The sequence below is a fragment of the Lagenorhynchus albirostris genome, chromosome 11 (assembly GCF_949774975.1).
Source record: "Lagenorhynchus albirostris chromosome 11, mLagAlb1.1, whole genome shotgun sequence".
Taxonomy (NCBI): Eukaryota; Metazoa; Chordata; class Mammalia; order Artiodactyla; family Delphinidae; genus Lagenorhynchus; species Lagenorhynchus albirostris.
This window is the reverse complement of record NC_083105.1, coordinates 47,323,165-47,351,032: the sequence shown is the minus strand read 5'-3', so window position 1 is coordinate 47,351,032 and position 27,868 is coordinate 47,323,165. Positions and strand designations below refer to the sequence as shown.

The window sequence follows — 27,868 nt, the reverse complement described above, 5'->3', positions numbered from 1 at the left end:
TTCCCCCTTAACTGATATAGGACCAGGTTTAGGGAGATTAGATGCCCTAAGAGGGTCCTCCAACTGCAAACCAGAGGTGCTAAATCCTCTAGAATTATAGTGGAAAGAACAAAGGCAATTGATTTTTTTTCTAGTTCCATATTTTGATTGAGGAGATTAATACGTAAAATGGGTAAGGAGCAGAATTTATCACCATGATGATGAGGCCGGCTTTTGTGGGGAGTGAAGGTTTGAGAAAAACGCTGGAGAAAAGGAAGATGTGGTAGACATTGGGAAGCATATGAAACAAAACAAAAATAGACGCCCAAAGAGAAGTGGCAAGCTGTCTGAATGAAAGAGCTCAGCAGCCTGGAGAACAGGGGATCCCGATAAGCAAATTACTCAAGTGGAAAGGGAGAAAAGGATGCCTTTTCTCTGCAGTTCGTGGTGAATCCACGGGGGCATCAATTCCCAGTCGGGCCAGTCACCCACACAGTGCTGCCTGGGGCTCCCCGCCTTTTCACATAAACTCCCTCAGCTCCTCACGCGGCCAGTGAGGTGGGGCAGAGAAGAGCCCATTTCACAGATAAGGATAGGAGAGATAGAGGAGGGGGCCTTGTTCAAGTTCACAAAGCCACTCAGAGGGAAGTCACACACCGGGTTTCTCATCCTCATTCCATCACACCACATGGTTGCCTGGGCTCAGCAGACTTTATGATGAGAAGGTCTTAGAACAATGAATGAGGATTGAATTAATTTCTCTGGAGAAGGAGGAAGCTAGAGGGGAAACAGTAAATAAGAGGGGTGTATAGTTGAGTGAGTCTTTTCTTTAAACTAATGGTAAATTATATATTTCTCCATTCTATTGAAAATATGTTTTCCAAAGCTTAGCTGAACTGGGCTGCAATGGATGCCTGGAGCTGTGGAGGCGATGCCCCAAGAAATAGACGGTACCGTTAAAGAGGGGAGAGAGTAACCTTCTTTGTTCTGGAGGGGCAGTCATCCCTAAATTCTTGGATGACAGAGAAAAAGCTCCTGGGCTTTTATCTTTGCTGACCTGGGGATCCTGGCATCAGGGCAGAGTCATCATCTCTGGAGAACAGAGAGAGAATGCAGTAAGTAGGGCTTGGCCTCATTGCACCTCTGGCTTGTGGATTACGTTTAATGCAGAGCAGAGATGAGCCTGTTCTTGGAATGGATGAGCCCAAACGACTAAGCCGCTGGACGTTGTGACCATTCATCCAGCGGGTGGAAGTTTCCAGAGCTCAGGAGAAGATGGGCTAGGCAGGCAATACAATCAGTCACAGGAGAAGAAATCATTTTGTTTTTGCAACTTCAGTCTGCATTGGGTAAAAACTCATGTAAGAGTGAAGAGAGAATTTCTTCATCTGATCTGGGCAACTGCTGGCTTGAATTTATAGCTGAATTCAACCACCTGGGCTCATTGAATGAGCCATTATTCAGTTTTCAGTGCAAGGAGGAAATAGAGGCCACCTCAAATTTTGATGAAATATTGAGGAAATTAAATAATTCTTTGGACAAAGATGCATAAGGGATGGAGGGAAGCAGAGATAAATGAACTCTCCTGGTCCTCCACAAAATGTATGATTCTATTTGTGTATAATATCTCACTTTGGATTTAGGAACACAAATTGATTATATTTCAAAAGCAGCTAAGTAGAAACTTATTTGAATTTGAGCAATAGATAAAGCCAAAGAGAAGAGAATAGAAGATTTCAGTTGAAACATCCAAGAAAATAGTGTTAGGAGGCTGGGAGAAGGTTAGGGTTCCTGCGTTTTAGCAGTGTTGCATTGGGGCCTGATTGCATAGTCCATATATAATGCTCCAGGAACATGGGTGCTAACACTATTGACCAACACAGAGAACCATCAACGTAGAGCATTTCTTCCAACATTATTACCTTTTAGTCCTTTGAGAAAAATTAGTTCAAGAAAATGTCATTGCTGTCATGTAGCTGGGATGGCCCAGTTGGATGCAATGTCTTGTAAAAATGTGCTAATGTTATAGCACATGATAACATTGCATAATGAGAGGAGCTGGGGAAGGAAGGAGAGGGTTCTGCTAACTTTCATCTGTCAGAAAAATGAAGAGGACCATGGCTAGGCTTCAAGTTGGAGCACTGCCCTCCTGTACACATGCATATAAGGTCCAGGTGGACTTAAGCAGGGAGGACCCAGAAAGGCCTCCAAGGCTGGAGAGACTTAGGCCTGGCTCCCGTGGGGCATCCTCCGGAATTCTGGGCAAATTGCTGGTAGATTCAGGGCCCTACAGAGAGCACAGCATTGTCGAAGTGCACTGGACAAGAGTGTGGGCTCTTGAGTCAGATAAACCTGGGCTTGAACCCAAGCCCTGCCACTTCCTAGCTATGTGATTTTAGTCAAATTACTTCTCTAAAGCCTCTGTTTTCTTCATCTTTAAAATGGAGATAGGGACTTCCCCGGTGGTCCAGTGGTTAAGACTCTGCGCTTCCACTGCAGGGGGGTGTGGGTTTGATCCCAGTTGGGGAACTAAGATCCCACCTGCCGCGCGGCCAAAAAGAAAAATAATAATAATAAAGAAAGCATTGGTCTGCTAAGGTATGTTATTTGGATAAAAGAATAACAACTAACATTGAGAAATGAAAGACTCTTTTAAAAAATAATAAAGTAAAATAGAGATAATAGTATATCAATTCATAGGGTTCCTGCGAGGATTAGTGGGATTATCTGTTTTTACATGCTATTGTGAACACTCAATAAGTGGTAGCAATTAGGGCTATTTTGTTTTTGAGCTCGTAGTCAAGCTTCATCATATGACAGAAATAGTGAGGGCAGCACTCATTAGCATGGCCTTCCAGTTAAAGTTGTGAGCTGCCAACAAACAGCCACCCAGGAGCTCCTTGGAGGAAGTTAGTCAATGTCCCATCCCCATCATACAGTCCTGGACCCCCTTAACCTCCCAGCTCCAATACCCTACTTCATCCCAAACAACCTGGCAGACACAGTAACTGGTCCCATGTCATGACACGATGGGGATTTTTCTTTAAGAGTCTGAGTGGAACAGTTTGTTATTTGGTTATTGGTTATTTGTTATTTGGAAACCTTGTTATTTGGTTCCATAGCATTTGGTTATGCAGGTCTCATGCCCTCGTGGCTTCTCCGGTGTTCAAGACCTAAGAGTGGAGGCAGAGAGAGACGGCCACGGCTGAGAGGGCATGGGGGACACAGCAGGTCCCATGCCCCTTTCCTCGAGGCTGGGAGGAGCCCGGCTGCATTTACTGACACTTTGATCGCTCTGTAGGAGGCTTTGCCAATGCCTCGTGCTTTTAAAACTGTGGCAAGAAGTAAGCAACAGAGTTGGCAGAAGAAAATGTTACAGCCTGAAAGGTGGGACGGATGAGAATCACCGGAGAAGGAGCAAGACTAGGGGGACGAGAAGAACAATAGGATGAGGGAATAAAGGGGGAAGAGAGAAAAATGAAGTCCGGGAGGTCGGAGGTCGGAAAGGAAATTGAAGGGAGATGGAGCTTCCTGATGCTGATGAGGCTTAAGAATTAGGAAAGATAAGAGTTATAGAAAGTGGAGTGAGATGGTTAGAAAGCCTCAAACAAGGAATCAGCATTAGGAAGGGGCTTTTGAGGCATCGTATGATCCATCTGCCTGTCTTTATAACTGAAGGAAAGAAGAAAGGGAAAAAAAAAAGGGAAGAGAGAATCCTTTGTTTCTCTATTGGCAAAACTAGGGGATTGGACCATGATCTATAAAGCCCTTTGCAAAGCTAACAATCTATGAATTTATAAGGCGTATATATTTATATATTTAAGGTTCCTTATTTGGTTAAGATACCTCACTGTGGTCTGCGTAACTTCCATGAAAGTCACTTTGTAGTGGGTGGCGTGAATGTGTTTGATTTTCTCAGGTCTCAGAAAGTCAGGATCATAATGCCCTTCAAAGTTTTAAGTAGCTTATACGGTATGATCATTTAAAAAAAAATTGACCAGCCCCCAGGGATGTTCTGGAACTAATACTTGAACTTTTGGGAAAGTAAGAATCTGGGCTAGAGCCAGGTCCTAGAACTTTCTGGCCTTCCTTTGGGTGACTCCTCCGTTTGCTCGTGGTTAAACTCTATGATATCCGTTTCCTTGGTGTCCAGGTTTTCTATTAAATACAGCACATCAGGAGAGACTCGAGAACCAGCCACAATGTTGATTCCACCGGTCTCTGAGGATGTTTCTGTGTCAAGTAAAGGAACTGGCTCAGGGCTCACGGGATCCGGACTTAGGCCTGCCAGGGAGGTGCGGCTGGACTCCACCAACCTCGGGAGGCTCCACCTTTCTGGGGACTTGTCACTCTCATGAGGGTCCTCCTCAGAGGCAAACTGGAGGAGGTTTCTCTCAGCTTTGGCTGGAACAGTCTGGGAACTGGGGTCCCTAGAAGGTGCCCCTTTCTCTGAGGGGAACGGGACTGACCCCACAGGGTCCTCCTGCTGCCCAGTCCTGCTCGGCTGAACCCCAGTGAAGTCAGAGCTCTGGATAGAGGCAGTGGAGTCGTGGTGGTCATCCTCTGCCCTGGACACTGCCGCTTCGGCTGCTGTGACCAGTACCTCAGGGACCCGCGGCGGTTTGGTGGGGTAGCCCCTCACACTGGACGGTGGAGTCAGGCTGGCCTGTCGGAGGGTGGGCAGCTCTCCCAGGCTGGCGTGCAGCTTGGGGCTCCCCTCTGGGGTGCAGGGGTGCTTCCAGGTGGTTGAGGCATGGTGGGGACTTCTCGAGGGCACGTGCAGCAGGTCCCTGGCTGGGCTGAGGTCGCCCGGGGGTAAGAACGTGGAGCTGTCGCTGGCCTGTCTCCTGTAGCTTCTCCTCCTGGGGCTGGAGGCGCGTTCGTGGGTGCTCAGGAACCTCTTGACTCTTCCAATCATGGAGCGGCGATGGCCATGCTTCTCGTAATCCCACAGCCAGTCCTCGCCAGGCAGGTCGGACCCCGACAGCCTGAAACACACAAGGACAAAATACAGGCAGAGCAGCTTCAGGGGCCTAACTTTGTGTTGGGGCCAGAGGCTCAAAGGTAAGGACTGAGTTCGGTATTTTCACATTACAGATTTTGAAAGGGAGGAGGGAGGGGGACTTTAACTGGAGATAATCTAGCAGAGGTTCTCAAACTTTTGGGTCACTGGACCCTTTTAAACTTCTAAAAAATTACTGAGTACCTTGGCGAGATTTGTTTATGTGGTTATAGCTATTGCTATTTACTGTGTGAGAAATGATGACTGAGGAATATGAAAAAGCACAAGAATGTGCAAGCACTCATTCCATTAACTAAGTGATGACATCACTACATGGCCTCTGGAAAATTCTACCGTACCCTCACAAAAGGACAAGAGTGAAAAAGGCAGATAAGTTTTATGTTACTATGAAAATAGTTTTGGCCTTAAGGACTTGGGTCTTGGGGTCTTGGTTCTTGGGGATTTCCAGAGGTCCCCAGCCCATATTTTGAGAATCACTGATCTAGAGACTTAGACGTTAAAAAAAAAAAAAGATATAGTATGTGTTCTTTCTCCCTTGTTACAGGTGAACTAAAGTCATGTTTTCCCAGGACCCATATAACCCCCCAAAACAATGGATCACAGCTAAATTCAAGACAGTCCAAACAACAGCTAACATTTACCGACTATGCACCTTCCATGTATTAATTCATTCAATTATCACAGTAATCGTGTATGTTAGTATCATTATTATTCACATTCTGCAGGTGAGGAAACTGAGGCCCTGAGAGATTCATTAAGGCCATGTAGCTAGTGAGGGCTAAACCCAGAAGTCTGATTCCAGAGCCTTTGTTCTTAATCTCTTCTATATAAAGTCTGCTACGTAGGTGTCAAGAGATGAGGTAGAGCCCGGGGGCAAAATAATGTGTAAAATACAGTCCTTGCCCAGAGGTCATTTGCTGACATTCCTGGTCCATGCTTTGCACTTCTGTACTTGTGGGAAAGAGTACATCCATGAAGGGGATGTGGACTCACAATGCACTTGGGCTCCGCTGGTGATTAAGTCTGATGGATTTGTTGTTGCTAAGAATATCCTGCTGAATTTTTAACATTTGAGACATAAAACAAATAATCCTTCCATTTTTAATCTTCTCCTTCAAGGCTGAGATAAAAGGATAACTGAGAAAACAGTAAGGGATGTTGGTTAGTAAGGCAGGCTCCTGCCTCAGATTCTGTGGTTATTTGTCTCACATCTCTGTGGATGTACAGTCTTAACGAAGTTCCAGGAGAAAATGCTTAAAGCCCTGCCCGTGATCAGGCCAGCCTAGTCCAGTGTTCGCACTGACATCCATGGTGACAAGATGCTTTAACCAGGTGCATTTTATGGGACATAAAGGGAAAACTTGGAACAGCATAATATTGGTGTAACCTGAAAGGGCAAAGTGAGCAGCCAAAGAAAACGTTGTTCCTCCATGTTTATGAATAAAAGATGGATGATTGAGATGATTAACTGGCTAAATGTCCCGGGATAGCATTCGGTTACAACCTTGTGCTGTTATTCTAAAGCCTCGGCAGTGCCCTTGGCTACCAGATAGCCTTCTGGCCCACCTTCCACTGTTCACGGCTCGGATTCTGTTACATTGACTTGAGAAACGCAGACTCATGCTTCAGCAGCCTTGGTGACGCTGCTTGTTGCATTTCATTAGGTCAGATCTCCAGTCACACTTCAGGAACCCATTTCGTTACGGAGGACACCAGAGCAGTTGGTCACTAAGATTGCTGCGCCAGATGTGCTCTGGGAATCCGAGGTGGAGCTGGCAGTGTCTCTTTATAGGACAGGCCTCTGTCCTCCATTTGGGATCTTCACGTTTTATTTGCCTTCCTTAATTACTCTTTAAGCCACACAACCTTGTAAGAATGACAAAATCTTCTAGGAAAAAAATGTTTGTATTACGGTTACTTCAAAACTTCGTGAACCCTAAGGAAAAAACTTTCTAACTATGCACTGATGTAGTGGATATGTACACTCAACTGAGGCAAAGGATTAAGGCCTTGGGTCACACACTGGAGAAAAACAAACCAGTTGCAGAGAGCAAACAGGCCAGTGCTCTTGCTGATGTTCTACTGATTCACCCACCGACGTCGGGCAGGACTGCCCATGAGGTCCTATTGCACCTTCCTGCCTCTGAGACTGTGGTGTGGACGCGTGAGATTTATCCACATAGCCAGCTAAATGCATTGAGCATCTGCCATGAACACATTTGTTGCATTAAGTTCTGTATAACATAGTTTAGAAGGAGGAAGAAGGCATGTATATAAATAGCTAAACTGGGGGCAAAGTAAGTTGTTGAGCTGGTCTTTGACACTGCAAAGGAAACAGATAAGCAGAGAAGGGACAGAATATTGCAGGTGGAAGAAGTGACTTGAGAAAATTAGACAGCAGGGAACTTCAGGTGTTTGTGAGGAATGGGAAATACTTGGATTAGTGTACAGAATAGTGTCAGGCATAAAACTGGTAGCCTTGGACTGCGTCATGAAGAGTCTTATATACCAGGTAGAGGGATTAGGGCTTTCCCCCAGAGGCAGTGGGCAGCTGTGGGTTGTCTTTGCGAGTGGAGGGCATAACTAGAATTGTGTCATTTGGTAGTCGTGTCCAAGTGGGAAAAGCTACATGGAAAGCAACACTGTTGAATGTTCTCATCCAGAAATGCTTTGGATAAGAAACATGACTTGGGAACTTTCTTTCTTTCTTTTTTTTAAATAAATAAATAAATAAATTTATTTATTTTAAAAAAAACAAGAAAACTGGGAAAGGCAAAGGAGAGAATTAAGAGACAAGAGACAGGTCTTGGCAGGGTGAACATTTTTAAAGGATTATTAAGAAATAAGGCAAATAAAATGAATATTGATAGGAATGAAGCAAAGAGGAAAATGAGAGGAGAGAAGGACTTCCCTGGCGGTCCAGTGGCCAAGACTCTGCTGTTCCACTGCAGGGGGCATGGGCTCAATCCTTGGTCGGGATCCCGCATCCCACATCCCACATGACGTGTGGCACGGCAAAAAAACAAAACAAAACAAAAATCGGGGCTAGCAACCTGGGAGAAGGCGAACGTGAGTCCCAGAACCAGCTCTGGAGATGCTGCTTGGCCATGAAAGTTTTTAAAGGGGAAAAAGGGGAGGTAATCTCAATGACTTGGGAACTTTCCACACCATTAGTCAGAAAGACCCATTAGTGGGTCTTTGGAAGAACACTTGGTGGTCTGTGATCTTGGGGGGCAGTTTTCTGAATCTCATGCTGGAGTGATGAAGGAAGTCCTCCAGCTCTTCACGCTATCAAAGTGCAGAAGTGAAACTCCCCAGCGTGACAGACCTAATGACCTTTCTTCCAAATGTTTCTGTGATGGAGGTTTCATTGCCAACACACAAGACCCATCTCCTTTCTCTGGTTCCCAATATGACAGCAGAAACTGAGGTTTGAGGACAAAATGGTTTAAGGCTGAAAACATGCAGAATAGAATACATTAAAGATTATTTTTTTCCCAGTTGAAAGGATGTACCTTTTAGGTCCTTTGAGACTTTCTGCTCCTCCTTATTTGATTTCTATTTTATTTTATTATATTTTAAAGGGAACTTTATTATTTTTATTTATTTATTTTTGGCTGCATTGGGTCTTCATTGCTGCACATGGGCTTCTCTAGTTGCAGCAAGCAGGGGCCACTCTTCGTTGTGGTGCGCGGGCTTCTCATTGCAGTGGCTTCTCTTGTTGCGGAGCACGGGCTCTAGGCGCGCGGGCTTTAGTAGTTGTGGCACGAGGGCTCAGTAGTTGTGCACGGGCTTAGTTGCTCTGTGGCATGTGGGATCTTCCCGGGCCAGGGATTGAACCCGTGTCCTCTGCATTGGCAGGTGGGTTCTTAACCACTGTGCCACCAGGGAAGCCCCTTATTTGATTTTTAAAGACCTTTAGTATAGGATTAGTACAATCCTGAGGTCCAAATATAACACCACTTAAAATGCCCCAAAACAATTATAGCAGAAACATTGTATGATAGAATGTAAGCACCCTCATTATATTGCTATATTTTAGAGAAGATCAGCTGAAAAACCTAGGTCTGATGTTCTGGAATTCACTCAGACTGAGATAGGCAGGTAATTAGAGACCGGAGGATGTGCATGGAAAGTGCCATGCAGCCATTAGTGTCCAGCAGGTGGAATTTGAGAATTGCCTCTGTGGTGAGGAGAATGATTTATTTCGGGGGCTTGCAGAGCCAGGTTTACTGCTGCCTAGGCTGACCCCAGCTGTATGACCTTCGGAGAGTCACTTAACCTCCCTGTGGCTTAGCATCATACTTGAGTACAACAATACTTACTTTACCTGCTTTGCAAGGGTGTTTGGAAGTTCAAAAGGAATAATATACATGGAAACGCTTTGAAAAGTAGACGATATAAAAAGGACTCTGTCAATGACTGGCACACTTTCAGAGATGGTTTCCAAATCATCATCGACTACGCATGGTTAGAGGAAATAATAGTGTCTGTCCAAAAGTCACTCCCTTTTCTCCTTCAAGCGTGTCCTTTAAAAATGCTGCTACACCTCGAAGCTGCCACCTAACAATTAACATGTTGGAAGGGATGACTCCAACAGTTGTTTATTGATGAGACTAGGGTACTGAGTAGGTGGAGGGGAAATATAGGATGGGAGGAAGCTGGGTTTTTTGAGAGAAAGAAGATAAGACCAGTCAGGTGGTGGCACAATATACATCATCAATGCAGAAAAAGTGAGAATGAGAAAGGTTGTGGCACGTATTGGGCTATTTGTGAAAGGGAGGAGAAGTGTACGTGGCGGGAGAGAGAATAGATCACGTTAAGCTCGGCGGGCTAGTTGGTTCTAGTTGAGTCTGGAAGGAGGCAGAGCATGCATTATTTCTACAGGTCAAATCGATGTCAGGATTGGGATGTGTTCTGATTTCAATCTCAAGTGTTAAAAAAAGACCCCCAATTTTCAAGATGCCTATTGAGCACCTACAAACCGTCAACCCCTCAGTCTCCCTTGCCAATGACTAATGTCTGAGGGCTCCAGCAGCTGTGATTTAATTAAGGCCTCTTGAAAAGATGCTTGGATGCTCAGGGGTGCAGAAGAATACTTGTCACCTCCTGTTACCATAACAAAGAGGCAGGACACAGGACTGTGGAAGATGGCTGTAATGTATTTTTTTCAAAGCAAGCTTTTTGCAAAGGAAACCCCTTCTCTTTAGTGTGATCAAGTAACTATAGAGCTTCAAAGACTGAAGAATAAAACTAGATGATCCTTGTCTTTCCTTCTCTGTGGCCACTTTTAAAGTGGAATTTTGACAATTTAAATTCCAATGATAGGTCATTTTAACAGAACTGAAATGAGGAATTTAGGAAAATGATACTTAATACGATGAATTCTACTTCTCACATCAGATTTATTGTTTTCAAATTGTTTGTGTACTCAAAGTCAGGCGGCTGCCTTGGAGGAAGCCAGTAATTGCCAGAAAATCCGTCGGGGCAGAGGCACATGTGCAGGAGCCTTTATTCATGGACAAAGCAAAATGTACTCTTCAAACCCATTAGAGGCACACACTGTAATTTTTAACCTTCTGCACTACAGAATCACCGTCAAAGCTGTAGCCAGGGATTTATAAAATGAGTAAATTACCCTCATGCTAAGCTGGGAGGGGCGGGCTGAGTGTTGTGAGAAAACTCCAGTGGACAGAACGTTGTATCCACCCAGCAACACTCCCCGCCGAGCCCCTTCCCCCAGCGCCCTGCCCCACCGGCTAGGAAAGAGTTTCAAGCTGTGGAGCATCAGTGGAGGTTGTTGAGGCCAGAGAGCTGGACACCACCTACCCGCTGCCTCTCTGTTGCCTTTCTGATAGTTTGGACCAAGGATTATGGCAAATCTGGTTAAAGAACAAGCATATCTAGCCTCACATTACCATTAGTCTCACCTGGCCTCCATTGGCTGTCACAAAAAGAAATTGTGGCCCAAAGTTAAAGTCCCCACCTTTCCGTACTCTTGTATCCTATGAGAGTTTTGTTAGAAAAGTAAAGTAAGCCATCTATACCTCTCATACCACTTAGAAGGTGAAAACTAAGCACCAGTGGTGACCCCATGCCGGTAAATGAAAGAATCCCTGAGCAAGTTCTAAAATTATGAACTTAATGCACATTCATCTCCTTGGGAGTTTCCATCTCTCCTTTCCCTTCTGGTACATTAAGTGAAAATCAATGTTCCAAGAATACGTTTTTGTAGAAGTTAGTGATTCAGAATTTGAGATATTTTTGGCTGTTTATGGCACAAGCATGCAATAGTGTGTGTGTGTGTGTGTGTGTTTGTGTGTGTGTGTATATATAATCAGACTATGTTTTTTCTTGTAAAGTTAAAATATTTGAATATAGTTGGCTAAGAAGGGATTACTGAATAAAATATCAGTAATATTTTAATATCAGTATATTAAAAATATCAGTATATTTCTAGAAATATATTTAACCACACTTTAATAAAGTCTTTGCTTGCTTGAAAATGTATTTTGATATATTTGAAGTATTATATCACTAAGAATACTTCTGACTGTACTGTAAACTCCTAAATGCTTTGTGCACATTAAATACATGTACGTTTCACTGCAAAAAAAGTACTGTACTATTTCTACATATTCTTAGGACCGTGGGAATGAAGATAGATACGTAAAAGTCATTATTTCTGGGTATGTGGTTGTAGTTTCACAGAACCAAATAAATCTTAACTTCCTCAACCCCTAACCAGGAGGAACTCTTACAAAAATTTGAATATTACTCCTCTTTGTTAAGTGGATCCTTAATTCACATACCCATTCCTTAAGATCACTACCAATGTGAGGAAATTTTGACATATTTGAACCATGGCAGAAAGGCCAATAATACAACAGTGTTTTATGAACTGGACTGCAGTCAGCAGTTTAGGTTGCCAGGCTGAGAGCCTGCCTTTAGATTAGCAGGGCAGAGTGAGCACAGTCCCACGAAGACACCCCTCACGACACACTCAAGTGATCTATTTCATAAGCAGCTGCAGACTCTCTCCTCCAGAATTTCGAATCCTTTACCTGTTATGGATGGATATTTCGTTAGGGTTTTTCCTATGCCTTTAAGGAATTATTGCTGTTTGGATTTCCAAGACAGGATTTAAAGGGAGTTATGAGACTTCAGGTCTTTAATTTCCATGTGTTCCATTCCTCAGAGCCTTAAAAATCTGTGCTAATGGATAATCCCAAGTATTTAAAAAATAATAAGAATTTTGGAGAGAACTCATGATATTATAATGTGAAGACAAGCATTCTACCTCAAGCTAGCTGTGGTAGGCTGGGCTGGGACCTCATTTTAAAAAAAATTATTTTCAGCAATGTTGGCTTGCATTTGAGCATTCTGGGTTTGTTTTGGTTAAGTGAGGTTTATCAAGCATAAGTGTCCACCGTTTCCCAAAGAAGACCTTTTTCATTTTAGGGCTTGTGCATGTTTTCCTGATAGGCAACTTCTGGACAACTCTTCTTCTGGCTGCTTATGAGTGTTTTCTTAATCTTGGTTACTAGTGTCTCCATGGTTAAGCTAATGAAAAGATTCCTTAATTAAAATAGCAGATCAGAAAGCATTCTATATTATGACAAAGAACAAACTAAAGAGCTTCAACTGAAATTATCTCAGGTGTGGTAATGGGAACAGAGTTCAAATAGGAAAGATTCTTTTTCATTGTTCAGTTAATTCATAGGATGGTTTATTAAGTGGAGATTAGTAGTTTATTACAATAATTAACATGGTTTATTAAATGCTTAAGACAAGTATATCTATGAAAGCATTTCTATTCTGGGTGCTCAGTTCAGATTTTCAACTGGCCTTTTTTCATTCAAAGTGGTCATTCTGAAGCTGATTTTGTCTAATTGAGTGCTTTTTATTTATTTATTTTGGCCACACCATGTGGCACGTGGGATCTTAGTTCCCCCATCAGGGATTGAACCCATGCCAGCTGCAGTGGAAGGACGAAGTCCTAACCACTGGACCGCCAGGGAATTCCCTGAAGTTGATTTTTAACATGCCACATACAAAGATTGGGAGATGGAACTTCAGCATTGGTTTGGTGTTAGAAATGATAAAATGCTGTTTTAAAACAGAAGCTTTTGGTCTTAGATTCAACAGACAAAGATGGGCTTTGTTAGTTATAAATTCCTTCGGATTAAGACATGATGATGCTTGGATGTGGTGAGAACATTGGTTCCTGCTTCACTAGCTGAACAGGCACCATCTCCCCATCGCCCTTTACAACATCCATCTTCAGCTCCCTCCCTCCAGCTCAGGCTCTGAGGCCTCCTCTCTCCCTGCCGCCCCTGCCCCATGTCTTCTTTAGGCCCTTCTCTGTCAATTCCTCTGGCTCCTGTGTCTTCCCTCTCCTCCAGGGAGCTCCTTTCACTCTGCCTGTCCTTTTTTGTTCCTTTCTCAGAGCAACAAGAGTTATCAATTTATTTCTTTATTACATCTTGCTTCATCTTATAAAGGATTTGAGGTAGCTTATACAAATAAACACAATGCAATAATATATAAAGTTAGGCTAAGATGATAGAGCTAGAATAAGGAACACTAACAAGATGAGACCAAAAGAAACATGCCAAAAAATCTCACAGACTGACTAAAGGTGGTCTACAACTTGGGTTTTCAGCTTTCAGCAGCCAAAATGAAAAGACCCTCCTCAATTATAAAATTCACAGTCTGTAAGAGAAATAGTGTAAGAGTTACCCAGAAGAGGCAAAACTTTCTTTTTTCCCACAGATGTCTGAGATAAATTTTCCCCCGTAGGACCTCTGATAAAAGGGATGCTAAGTCATACAGTGGACAGAACTACAGTAAATACCACAGGGAGTCTTAATGGGTCTGTCCAGACAAGACCGGGGCATAACGGTAAAGTGAAATTCAGTAGAGATGGTTAAAGTAATTCCAAGGATTGGTGGTGGGGTGGGGAGGGCAGGTTCCTCTTTCCCTCTAAACATGCTTAAGGTGTTCCCATCCTAAAATGTTATAAAACAAATAAAAAATATGACATTACCCTCAACTATGTCTCATTGGATACTGTCTGGTCTATTTCTTCCCCCCAGTCCAGACTTCTCAAAAAAATAGTACATGGATAGTTAATGAGTTAAGGAATTATTGTGACTTTTTGGTCTTTTTTTTTTTTTTAGGCATGAAAATGGTATTGTGCTTATATTTGCTTCACAGTGGTTCAGTGGTGGGTACTGTAAAGGTGGGTGGGAAGATGGGTGACACCAGGTTGGCCATGACTTGATAGTTGAAAGTGGGTGATGGCTACGTGAGGTTCATTATAGTTTGTCCTCTACTTCTGTATATGTTTGAATTTTTCCATTATAAAATTATTTTGAAAACAGTTTTCGTTGGCAATCTTGATCTCCTTGCCTCCCAGTTTAGCTTCTGCTCAGCACTCTCACTTAAGTCTCCAATGACCTTAAAATGCAAACTCCTATGGTGTTTTACAGACTTTATGTTGAAACTTCCACCCTCGGTCTCCATGACAGGGCATTCTCTGGGTTATTCTCCTGCACCTGTAGTGATCATTCGTGCTCTCTGTCAAGGACTCCTTTTCCTCTGACCACCCTTTAAGTGACAGTGTTCTACCCTTTGTATTTTGTCCTACTCACTTGACACAGTTCCTGGGTGCTCCCACTCACTCTTTTTTTTGCGGTACGCGGGCCTCTCACTGTCGTGGCCTCTCCCGTTGCGGAGCACAGGCTCCAGACGCACAGGCTCAGCGGCCATGGCTCACGGGCCCAGCCGCTCCACAGCATGTGGGATCCTCCCGGACCGGAGCACGAACCCGTGTCCCCTGCATCGGCAGGTGGACTCTCAACCACTGTACCACCAGGGAAGCCCGCACCCACTCTTTAGGTTGTAACACACCCATGTACTGATAGCAGTCAAATGCATCCCCCTGCCTAGACTTTGTCTCTGTGCACCCTGCCCGCTGGCCACCTCCATGTGAATTGCCCACAGATGGCTCAAAGGCAACCCACGCAAAAGGAAGCTCATCATCTTTCCCTTTCAGCAGCTCCTCCTTGCTACTCTTTATCATCCTTGGTTCATTACCAACCACCCCATCATACTTCACTCCTTCTCCTTTCTCGAATCTGTCCCTTCTGCCATCTCCACTGTCCGCATCCCTGGAAGCGCCACCCTAGTCTGGCCCTTATCCTCTCCCGTCTAAACTATACTAAGGACATGCTCACTGGCTCTCTGGCTCTGGTCTTATCCCCAGGCATCCATCTTTCAGCCAGCTGCTAGGACAACCTGCCTAAAACACAAATGTGACCATGTCATTTAATAGCTTTGGAAAAAGGCTGAAACTCTTTACTCAGGCTGTAAAGTCCCCCATAATCCCCCCTTACCTCCCCCTCCAGATTCATTTCTTGGCTTTTCTGCTTGCATATCAAATTGTTACTCTAATAGAAGCACAGAGTAGAAAGACAGTTGCCAGGGGCTAGGAGGTTGGGGGAAATAGGGAGAAAATAGGTAAAAAGGTACAAACTTTCAGCTATAAGATGAATAGGGTTTGAGAAACTAATTAAAACATGGTGATTATAGTTGATAACACTATTGCATAATTGGAATTTGCTAAAAGAGAACTTAAATGTTCTCACCAAAAAAAAAAAAAAAGATAAATATGTAAGGTGATGGGTGTGTTAATTAACTAGATGGGGGAATCCTTTCACAATGTATACATATATCAAATCACCACAATGTGTACTTTAATTATCTTATAATTTTATATGTCAACTATACCTCAAAAAAGCTGAAAATTTAAAAAATTGTCACTTTGAATACACTATCATTCCTTTCTGTCTTTGCTCATATGGCCTGGAATGTACCTTCTGCTGAATCCCCTCACTCTTGTGTGCTAGCTCTAAATTCATTCTTTTTTTTTTTTTTTTTTTTTTTTGCGGTACACGGGCCTCTCACTGCTGTGGCTTCTCCCGTCGCGGAGCACAGGCTCCGGACGTGCAGGCTCAGCGGCCATGGCTCACAGGCCCAGGCACTCCGTGGCATGCGGTATCTTCCCGGACCGGGGCAGGAACCCATGTCCCCTGCATCGACAGGTGGACTCTCAACCACTGCGCCACCAGGGAAGCCCCTAAATTCATTCTTAAAGATGCACATTAGACTCCCCAACTCTAAGGGCCTTCTTTGATTCACCAGACCCTGTGAAGTGTACCTTCACTGTGTTCCCATAAGACTCTCAGCGTTTCTCTATTGCTGCATTTACCACATTGTATTGTGACTTGTCTCCTCATTATGTCTGTGAGCTTAAAAGGTGTGTTTTTTTGTTCGTTTGTTTTTGCCTGTCTGTAGCATCTGGCATAGAACCTACCATATACTAGGCCCTAAAAGAAAATATTGCCTGAATAAATGAATGAGTACGTTCCACATGTGAAGATACAAGGAAAAACGTGATAATTTAAATTTGCACTTGAGATAAAAATGAGAGGGGGGAATTACTTTATTTCAGTAATGTATATTTGGTAAATGTGTAGAAAATAGGGCAATATTTTGGCCATGTTCCTGAATATAGAGAACAAAAGAATTGTCTCCAAGGAATTCCCTTTTTATATGGAAATGAGTAGTGTGCTGAATGTGAAAGAATGTAGGAGGCAGCCTAATTTCTCAGGTTGCCCTTGGATAGTACTTTTGCTCAGTTATTGAAGGGCATTGCCTCGATTTTGGAATTTCTGGGTCATGGGAATTGTGATTACAAACCTGAAACATTGATATGAAAAGATGAGGCAAATCTGATTTCTGAATTAAATATGCTGGGAACATATGTTCTAAATAGAATAAGAAAAAAAAAAACTCATCCAGGAAAGGATTTTTCATGTGCATCAAGCAGCAAACACTGAAATGTTTGCATCCATACCATGTTGACACTAGTCTTCATCCTAATGCAAAGAACTCATTGGCTCAGTCATCATCAACCACCTGTGCTACAGTAATCCTTACTTCTACCTTCCCTTTTCCCTGAGCCTCTTTCAGATTGTTTACTTGGTATTGATGTTGTATTTGAGTGAACAATTCAATGCTTAGGGAATTAGCTTTTAAGATTTTAGAGGACATCTATTGTTTCTGCCAGGCCAGAAAACCATTCACCCTTCTCCTGGTAATAGCACCGTGATTTTTCTTAAGGTATCATTTACTCCGTATGGCTGGTTGGGGCTGACCACACTCCTTGGTCCAAAGATGGATGCACGAACCAACCTTAGCTAATCAAAATATTGTGTCTTCCTGTTGATAGTTATTGGTTCAGGAATGGGCATGTTAGCCAAGTCCAGCCAATCATAATAAATCCAGTACTTTAGTTTTAAGAGTTAGAAAGGAGGTGTGCTCTTTCCATAGGATTTGCTGAGAAGATAGGTTGGACATCTGGAGCTGCCGGCTGCCATCTTGCCTTTCTGCTGTCAGGAGGGGAGAGCCTCCTGAAACCTGAGCCAGTGGAGAGAAAAGTAGAACTGAGGGACAGGGAGGGCAATGCGGGTCTTGGTGACATATCTGAGCCTCTGGATCCAGTCACACCCAAAGCTAGACTACTTTCTGAATGTGACCCAAGAAACCCCTTGTTGCTTAAGTTAGTTTGAGTTGGTTTTCTGTCATAGGCAACCAGAAACATCTTGTCTAATAGCACAATCATTGAAAGAATCGACACTGATGGATCAGAGGGCATTCCTGTGAATGCTGGCTTCCAAAAGCCTGAATTCCTGCAGTGACCTTTCCTGGACTGTGAGGCTCCCCTTTAGGGTCCTCATTCATGCAGAAAGTCAAGATCAAGTGAGCTTTTGCCTAGTTGTTTCTTTAATCAATTGGTTCTAGCAGTGTCCAGTTAAACGTCTCAGAAAAGCCTCCCCTAATAGACCCTGGCCTTTGCCTGTGCCTGGTCCATCCTGCTAGTAAATAGGCCATCTTAACTACAGGATTCTCTCTGACAACTGGTAACTTTTTGCTCCATTCTTTTTTTTTTTTTTTAAAGTAGGTGATGAGTCTTTATTTATTTTTAAAAATCATAGACCTGTTTATTTTCACTAACATTTTGTGACTCTAGAACTAGAACATTTACTTCTTTTTTTAAAATTTATTTATTTTGGCTGCGTTGGGTCTTCGTTGCAGTGCGCGGGCTTTTCATTGCAGTGACTTCTCTTGTTGCAGAGTACGGGCTCTAGGCGTGCAGGCTTCAGTAGTTGTGGCACACAGGCTCAGGAGTTGTGGCTCGCGGGCTCTAGAGCTCAGGCTCAGTAGTTGTGGCACACGGGCTTAGTTGCTCCGCGACATGTGGGATCTTTCCGGACCAGGGCTAGAACCCGTGTCCCCTACATTAGCAGGAGGATTCTTAACCACTGTGCCACCAGGAAAGTCCCTTCTTTCTTTTTAAATAATTTTTATTTTTTAGGCCGTGCCGTGCACATGTGGGATCCTGGTTCCCTGACCGGGGATCAAACCCGTGCCCCCTGCATTGGAAACGTGGAGTCTCAACCACTGGCCCACCCGGAAAGTCCCTTTTGCTCCATTCTTAAACACCCTACCTCCTGGTTTCCTCTCAAGCATTTTATTTTCTTTCCCAAATTTCCAAGGTTAGTTTAATATGAAAAATAGCTTAGATTTGTTTAATCTTTCTGTGCCTCAGTTTGACATCCACAAATAAGAAATCTGTACTAGTTGATAATAATGCTGTACATTTATATCTAGAGTGTTTTTATGCTTACCATCTAGTTTAATCTTCCCAGTAATCATTTGGGTTATATATTTTCTCCAAGGTCTTGTAAATTCCTAATGCATGTTTCTGTATTTAGAAATAGGAGAAATATGTATTTTAATTCTTTCTAAAGAACATGGACACTTGCAAAGGAATGTAAAATTATGATGATTAGGATGAATATGTAGATCAAGATAAAAATCTTGAGGACCAAAATAAATTATCATTTTAACCATCATGCAAAAACAATTCAATGGACATTAGAAATGGAGAACAAGTGGTACTTGCAGTCCAAATAGAGTCATTACAATGATTCCCCGGCCCTATCAATGGTGCTGGTCTCTTTTCTTTTACAAGGCAGATCTTCAGATACTTTGCATTAATTAATGATGGGAGTGGAGGGGAAGTTTAAAGCTTACTCAGTGATCTAAAAACAAACTCACAGAAAAACCTCTCCTATTAATTTTCAAAATTGAGAGGGTTGCCAGATATCCATGAAACTGCCACTGCAGAATATATTGGGTTGGTCAAAAAGTTCCTTTGGTTTTTAAGTAAAAATAAAAGACACATTTTTCATTTTCACCAAGATCTTTATTGGACAACGTATTCACCCTTTTATTCCGCTACCTTCTGCCATTTTTCACGTAACTTCATAATTCCATCTTCCCCAAACTTTTTATCTTTTTGAGCATAGAACTGTTCCAGGTGCCTTTTACAGTCTTCCAGGGTATTGAAATTTTTTCCATTAAGAGAATTTTGTAAAGACCAAAATAAATGGAAATCCGAAGGTGCAATGTCTGGTGAATACGGTGGATGAATCAGAACTTCCCAGCCCAGCTGTAACAGTTTTTGCCTGGTCATCAAAGAAACATGCGGTCTTGCATTATCCTGATGGAAGATTATGCGTTTTCTGTTGACTAATTCCTGATGCTTTTTGTCGAGTGCCACTTTCAGTTGGTCTAATTGGGAGCAGTACTTGTTGGAATTAATCATTTGGTTTTCCGGAAGGAGCTCATAATAGAGGGCTCCCTCCCAATCCCACTATATACACAGCGTCACCTTCTTGGGATGAAGACCGGCCTTTGGTGTGGTTGTTGGTGGTTCATTTCACCTGCCCCACGATGTCTTCTGTTCCACATTATTGTACAGTATCCATTTTTCATCGCCCGTCACAATTTGTTTTAAAAATGGAACATTTTCGTTACATTTAAGTAGAGAATCACACACGGAAATACGGTCAAGAGGTTTTTTTCGCTTAACTTATGTGGGACCCAAACATCAAAGCGATTAACAACCAAGCTGGTGCAAATGATTTTCAACACTTGATTTGGATAATTTGAGTATGTGGGCTATCTCCCGCGTGGTATAACATCGATTCCTCTCAGTTAGTGTCTCGATTTGATTGCTATCAACTTCAACTGGTTTACCCGACTGTGGAGCATCGTCCAGTGAGAAATCTCCAGCACGAAACTTCGCAAACCACTTTTGACACGTTTGATCAGTCACAGCACCTTCTCCATACACTGCACAAATCTTTTTTTGCGTTTCAGTTACGTTTTTGCCTTTCTTGAAATAATAAAGCATAATATTCCGAAAACGCTGCTTTTTTCCTTCCATCTTCAATATTAAAATGGCTATACAAAATTTCACCAATTTCGGTATTTTTTAAATGCACACTGATATGACAGCTGTCACAATACAACCTAACAAAATTGTTTTGAATGAGGACTAAAGACAACTAAGCGCTACTAGAGCCATCTTACGGAAAAAACCGAACGAATGTTTTTGCCAACCCAATATTACAAAAGGCTGAGAAGTGCACAGCAGGAAGTTACTGTTTATGGAGACTGAGCAGTCTGCTGGGGTGGGGATGAGTACCTTGGTCTGGAGGAGGTCCTGGACAGGAGGGCCCAGGCTTAGCAGGCATCTAGAAGCCGAAGCAAGGAGTAGGCAACCTTCACCAAGCTGTGCTTTGAGGGCAGCAAGGTGAGCGTCCCGGCTCCTGCATCATCTCATTATTTGCCACAATTCCTGAGATTCCACTTTCAGTCATCTTTTTCTTTGGGTCTTGAAGAGGTTTCAGCCTCAGAGGTTATTTTGGAGGAGCACCCCAAACCATTATTTTTGAGGATTAGGAGACATTGAGCTAAAAATAAAGCCTTATAGGGATAGGATTGAAGCTAGATATTCTCATACTGGTATTAAAAACAAGACAACAGGCCCAAAATAGAGTCACTTATGCTAAGCCCCATGTCACCAAACGGAGACATGGTTTCGGTTCTTCCAGAAATGGAATCTTAAACCAATCAATCAGGATTTGCCTGATCAGCACTGCTTAGGTAGTCTGCCTTCTAGACCCCTGCCATCTCCTATAGGAAAGTGACCTTGTAATAACTAACCCACTTTTTTGCCTGGTGTAACAGCGTTTTTCCTGCCCCCTTCTGCCTACACAAGTCTTTCGCTTGTATGGCCCCTTGAAGCTCCTTTCTCTTTGCTAGATTGGATGCTGCCCAATTCATGAATTGTTGAATAAAGCAGTAAGATCTTTAAAATTTACTCAGTTGAATTTTGATTTTTAACAGTAGAGAAAGAGGAGGGCTGAACTGTATTGGGGGAAGAGAAAGAAGGTCACAGGTGGCAACTTTAGACACGATCTCACTTCACAAATCTGCTTAGAACTGACCTCAGGGAAGAACGAACCATAGTTTTGCCGAAAAGTTATAAGAAAAACTCCGTAGAAGTTTTTCTTTTTTCTGTAATTTTTTGGAGGGGCTCTTTTTACTTTTCTAAATTTGTCCATACTCTTCTCTTTAAGTTACTTGGAAACTGTAGCATCTGCCTTCAGCAAATATACTTGAACTTCCCCCACATTCACACATTTCTCCAAAATCAGATACATTATCAGATTTAATAAAATTATTCAAGAACTGTGCATGATTTACTGCAGGCCTCAGCCCCTTTATTTAAAGCTCATAGTACGTAGGGACAGATTGTTATGTTAAAACAACTGAACAGACACTGGCTTGTGTACTAAACAAGTCAGTTTGATCAAAATATAATCTTAGAGAACACTTTTGATAAAATTTATCTTAAGGCTTGCTTGTCTCAGAATAGTCTAACACAGTGCCTACACATGGTATATACTCAACAAATACTCGTTAAGATGCATTTCATTATGATAGTCATAATTGAATAATAAACAACTGTATAATTAAAATAGTAAACTACTCTTCAAGTTGGAAGGAAAGACAGAGGATAGTTTCACAACTACTGGAGAATTTGCTGTGGTATAAGAGCAAGGTACAATGCAAATTACCTCAAAACACACATACACACACACCATATTTAAATCAGAAACTACAGTCTCTTTAATTTCTCACTCTCTTGGACATATTAATTATGTCTGAAAATTTGAAAAGGCTACCATTGTAAGATATTAATAATTGAGAGTTCTTATGAAAGTAACTTCAGGACCACATCACGAAAAATCAGAACAGTGACTTCTCTTCTAAATATTGATGATTTTAAAAAATGCACTTACCCCATTTCAACTGTTGACCCCAGAAATGAGGGTATGCAGTAGTCAGCAGCTGCCAGTGTATACGGTGGTCGAGCAGCAGAATCGTCCCAGTAAATGTCCTTCTTCATTTTGGGTAAGCTCATGTGCATTTCATCCACGGCTAAAAGGGAGACCTAAAATCATCATTATAGTGTTAGAATAATTCAGATGTGAATTGTATTTATAAAGAAAGAATAAGTTTAGTGGGTGCTGGGGTTTGGAATGGGATAGAACACAGTGTGAATGAGTGAATATACCAATGTCTCTAGTTCATATTTGCTTCAACCAGTGCTGCTACAGAGAGTTATACATGTCGTTCACTGCATAAGAGCACTTGGCAATGGGGATAAGTGGACCCATAAAACTGCCCAGACTAGATTCATCAAGCCGCGTACCCCAGAGTGGAGTGCATCTTATCTGGAGGCAGGAGAGACACCTTTTTCTTCTTTGCTCAAAGTTTTCTAATTGTCTAGTGGCTCTCCTGACAGCAACCACATAATCCCAGATATTGCAGGAAGCCAAAGATTTCAATATCCCATTTCATTGATTCCATAAACATATTTATACTTGATATCATTTCTTATGTGCCCTGAATTTTTGTTTGTTTGTTTAGAAAAATATATCAACAAGCCTATACTGTTTAGGGTTATAGTGGTCTTCTCCTTTTGACTTTGACAAACTGATGCATGAATAAATTATTAATCCTCTGGAAATCTAATTTTTACAAAGAGTGAGTGGTGTAGGCATTACACTTCCTCCTCAACAGGCTGACAATGTGATTGTTAGAGGTCAATACAGAGGTCGTGACCTGCCAGTTGACCTGTGAGCTGGACGAGAGTAATCGGAGGCTCCTCTCCCCTGTCCTTGGAATGTACATTCTGCCCACTGTTCCCACAGTGGGAGCTGTTTCAAGGACACAACCTTGAGAGAGTAATGTGCTGTTGAGACCATCTGGACTGAATACATGACTGAACCCCAGTAAGGCCTCTATATCAAATTTTAGGATTCTGGCAGGTAGATGTGGAGGTCTACTCATCTTGTATCCACTGAAGACAAGCCTCTTAATTAAGTTCCTAGCTTGTTAAACCTGCCATCTACCAATCTGCCATCTACCAATCTGGAGCGGTCTGCCTTGCCCTGTGTGTACTGGGGCCAGTTTGTGAACCAACGCAAAATGTTTTAACTTGTGTAAGAACTGAGTAAGGGCTTGAAACAGATGAGCAAGTTGAAGCCCTTTTCTCAGCCTGTAGTTCTCTGGGAAGAGAATGGGTTGAGGAGTCTTGCCTAAAAGCAAAATTCTCTCATGCTGCGTCTTCATGAAAAATCTCTCTGAAATAATGCTTCAGGGTAAAGGCTCTGGGGTCCATTTGGCGTGATTGAGGGAGATTTGAGACACAGGCTGGTGTGACCCATGTTTCCAGTGTCCAGCTGCTGGACATCTGACTGCAGGGACCTACACGATGTGAGTTGGGAACTGTGTGGCTGCCACTTTATGTCATTGTTAATTTTTTTAGGTGGCAATAGGAAACAGATTAAAGAATGAATTAAAATATTGGTCTGTACTGAGATGGAAGTGGCTATGTAAAGTTAGTAAAGAAACCTACAAAGAAAACTGGCTTGAAATTGTATTTAAAAGGGACTAAATTGGGCTTCCCTGGTGGCGCAGTTGGTGAGAGTCCGCCTGCCAATGCAGGGGACATGGGTTCATGCCCCGGTCCGGGAAGATCCCACATGCCACGGAGCGGCTAGGCCCATGAGCCATGGCCGCTGAGCCTGCGTGTCCGGAGCCTGTGCTCCGCAATGGGAGAGGCCACAACAGTGAGAGGCCCACGTACTGCAAAAAAAAAAAAAAAAAGGGACTAAATTTTACTGGAACTGAGATCCAGGACCCGTGACCTCAAAACAACATACTGAATAACCAAACCTCTTTTGTTTGTGGCTAAAGCACTCAAGTTCAGGGGCCGGCATTCAGAGTCTGTTTAGATTATTAATGTTTGTAAAGGAAAGAAAAACTCCTCTAACCTGCAGATTTCTGTCAATGCACCAGTTAGTTTCAAAGTCATCATCATCTTCTCCAAAAGGGTTGATAAGTTGCTCAGCTACCTGCAATTGAGAACATAGAATAAGTCCACTGTGATGCTGTGAAGACTAAGAGTGAAGGTTGAAGAGGATTCCTGTTTCACTGTCTGCTTTCTTGGGTCACCTTTCATAATAGGAAGCCTAGAGTGGAGTGGGTTGTTCTGCAGATGCAGATATTTATCAGCCAGTGAGAATGGACTCAGACCGTGAGTCACGCACCTGCAGAGTCTGCTCTCCAAAGACTCTGTCTATTCAGCTGGTGACAATGCAGGCCCCAACTAGGAGAAGCCATGGGCTGTTTAGGAGCCAAATGACTGATTCTCAGGTACAAATCAGCCAGCAGATATCAAAAAAGCATTGTGATAGGCACTGTGCTAGGCACTTTGAGGGGTACGTAGCCTGTGCTCTGAAAGAATTTACAAAGGGCCAGGTGATGAGATAAAATGTAAATGTGGGCAAGGTTAAAGAGCAAAGAAAGACTTCACAAAATAATACAAGGAGATTTCATAATTATTGGACATGACTGCTAAATGAATGAGTCACAGAGCTAGTAAGTCATAAAGCTGGAATTTTTCTTACTTAGTTTTACCTTAAAGGCTTTATGGCTATCTAGTAAGTTACTTTGAAGTTAAGTAACTTCTTATCATATATCTTCTAACAGTTGGTAAGTATTAGATGTTCTTACCATGTTCCTGAATTGAATACCTTTCTTGATGAGAGATTTATATGCTAAATATGTCTCACCTGTTAGTCTCTATTTTCATTAATTCCCTTTGATTTTTATTACCTGGACACGTGTGTGTGTGTGTGTGTGTGTGTGTGTGTGTGTGTGTGTGTGTGTGTGGTTTTACATTGGGCCTAGATGTAAAAAACTTACAAGTGTATAAAACAAAGGCGCCATTGATTAGTTGAGTTCCTAGATTCTGAGACTATTTGGTAGAAAATCTACCTACTTTTTTTTAGGATTTAAGTCTAACCACTACATCAAAATCACCTGGAGAGCTTTTAAAGAAAATTGATGCCTGGGTCCGCACCCCACCCCCCTCCGAGATTCTGATTTAATGGGTGTGAGGTTGAGCCCAGGCATCATTATTGAGTAGAGCTCCCAGGAGTTTTTGATGTGTGGCCATTGTTGACAACCACTGACTTAGAGAAGGACATCCCTTTGTTCTAAGGGACAGCCTGTGGCAGGGCCCATGCTCCTGGATCAGTCACAGCAATATCCATTGTCAGAGTCCTTCATTGCAAGTTCCAAGGGGCTGTCTACCTTTCTTGTCGGGGGTTTTCCTTAAATTAAATGGGCCACTGGATGGGTCCTGAAAATATTTTTGTTACATCCAGAATTTCACTTTTATGGGATCCATCCTGCATATAGTATTAGAGTCTACATTTAACTACAAAAATGATATCCATGTTTCTGAATTGACTGTGTCACAAAAGTATCCTTTACTCACTTGGAGGCTCCATTTCCAGCAAACAACTGAGTAATACACCATTCATAAGATTAAGATGGGTTTTCACACTTTGAAAAGATTTATAAATATTAGAATTGTCAAGACAAAACTGTTTAGAAACTGAGATCCAGCCCACTGGGTGGGAAAACTCCCTTCTCTTAGGGTTACCTGTCTCTTAATAGGGCTAAGATTGTCTTTTCATATTTTGCCTTCAAAATATTTTATAAAGGAAAAGACTGTTAATATTTTAGAGAGCACTTCAGAAGGCAGGAACTGCTGGCTCTTCCTTCCAGGCTGGCCAAACATCTCATGTGGACAGAAAGTGAAAAATAAAAAGCTCAGCACAACTCAGGGGAAAGGACAATAGAAGACCAGAGTGATTGAGTGTTTGGGCCAATTGTGGTGAGTTTGTGTTTATAGAAGTAGAGTCTACTTTTTTCTCTAATGGGAAATGAGAGCTATTAGTTTCTATTACTCTTTCTCTGTCTTAAATGGGTAAAAATAATTGAATCACTGTCATCTGGTTAAAACTGTTTTTGCCATTTGTAAAGGAAATGCCTTTACTCTTTGGAGGATAACTTGAAGTACCAACATATTTATTTTTCCTGGTTAAAATTCAAACCAATGAAAGTAAAGGCATCTGCAGAGAAAATGCTTCCACAACCTGGAAGGCCTCGACGATGCACTGTGGCAGTTTGGAAGGTCAAACATTTGAAATTCTATTTTATTAAAATTATCTTCAAACTGTCTTTAGATTTCAGTTAACTTAATGAAGCCATTGTCTTTGATCTTTTTCTGTCACATACAAAAGAGATGGAAGAATCAGGCCTCTGACACCTTTACATACATCTGGGGTTGGGGGAAGATGGTAGTGGGAACAAATAAAATTCTACACTGATGATTGGACTAGTTGTTTTCACTGCTCTGACCTGTTTTTAATTTCCTGGCAAACCAAATATTGTCATTAATCCTGGGGTTTCTGGCTTTGATTCCGATGAATTCCTTTGAATCTCAGTTCTGGTTTTGAAAATGGAATGCATTTAATGTCGTGGCACAGCTAGTGGGATTTCAGGGGATAGAAGCTAACTATCTACAGAGCTGAGCAGAACCAAGATAATAATATAATATTAATGCTTAAGTCTGAGATACAAGGCTTCTTATTTACTCTCTTTTACTCTGCTTAGTTGCTTGTTGTGGTATAAAGTATCAGTGCAGGTACACTCATTACTTTAATTACATTATTGTAATCCTAATGCGAGCACACAAAGACTTAAAACAATCAGTGGCCATAAAAGAGTAGCGTCTGCATAAATGAGCTGCTTCAGACCCCTACAGTACAGTACTCACCACATCCCTGCCACTTTAATGCCTGGTTGAAAAGTAATAACATCTCCGAGCTATTAAGTGTTAAATCTACCTTTGACTCACTCATGAATGAGTGATTCAGTAAGGGATCAGTGTGCAGGGTCTGGAACATGACAGAGATTACAGAGCAGGTCTCAGGCACTAAGACTGTTGGCTACCTTGAGCCATCCTGCATAGAAGAAGAATTGTAGGAGCGTAAAGATCGGAATGTAAAGATCTAAGTCATGCCCTGAGTAGCCTTTGGTGGGATCCAAAAACTGGCGTCCAATCAGGCACGCAAAGAAGAAGGTGTAGACAGCTAGCGTGACAACCTGAAACAGAGAGAAACCCGAGTGAGAGCACAGCGCTGGCTGCCCGAGATAGACAGCATGCCAAAGTGGGCAAGTAGAAAGAAAAATCACGTGCCAAGGATTTGATACCTGGGTGTAGACCAGCGGAATCCCAACCCAGTCATAACCAAATAAGAGGCTGCACCAGGAGCGAAATCGGTTCATTTCCTAAGCCAGAAACAAATTAAACACGATTTACTAAGGTGATGGGTGTGGTAATAAATATTTACTGGGATTCAGAATATGGCCATGACTTTTAGGAATACACCTGTAAAATGAAGAGAGAGACTTTGAAAGGCTAGAAACTGGTTCTGAAATCCACTCCAAAAGGAA

The 27,868-nt window shown here is 42.4% G+C and overlaps 2 protein-coding genes across 6 annotated transcripts in view; one reads left to right on the top strand and one right to left on the bottom strand.

Annotated features, from left to right (window-relative positions):
- RAB3IP (RAB3A interacting protein) overlaps nucleotides 1–27,868 on the top strand; it is a 170,093-nt gene that overhangs the window by 23,623 nt on the left and 118,602 nt on the right. The window lies entirely within an intron of this gene.
- Nucleotides 3,080–27,868, bottom strand: part of BEST3 (bestrophin 3) — a 43,581-nt gene continuing 18,792 nt past the window's right edge. For all 5 annotated transcript variants that reach the window (XM_060165354.1, XM_060165357.1, XM_060165358.1 and 2 more), the window contains 5 exons: nucleotides 27,626–27,703; nucleotides 27,365–27,517; nucleotides 24,331–24,411; nucleotides 22,291–22,442; nucleotides 3,080–4,967 (listed from right to left, as the gene is read on the bottom strand). In XM_060165354.1, the coding sequence (XP_060021337.1) occupies nucleotides 4,037–4,967; nucleotides 22,291–22,442; nucleotides 24,331–24,411; nucleotides 27,365–27,517; nucleotides 27,626–27,703 (1,395 nt within the window). In that variant the 3' untranslated portion in view covers nucleotides 3,080–4,036. The remainder of the gene's footprint in view (nucleotides 4,968–22,290; nucleotides 22,443–24,330; nucleotides 24,412–27,364; nucleotides 27,518–27,625; nucleotides 27,704–27,868) is intronic.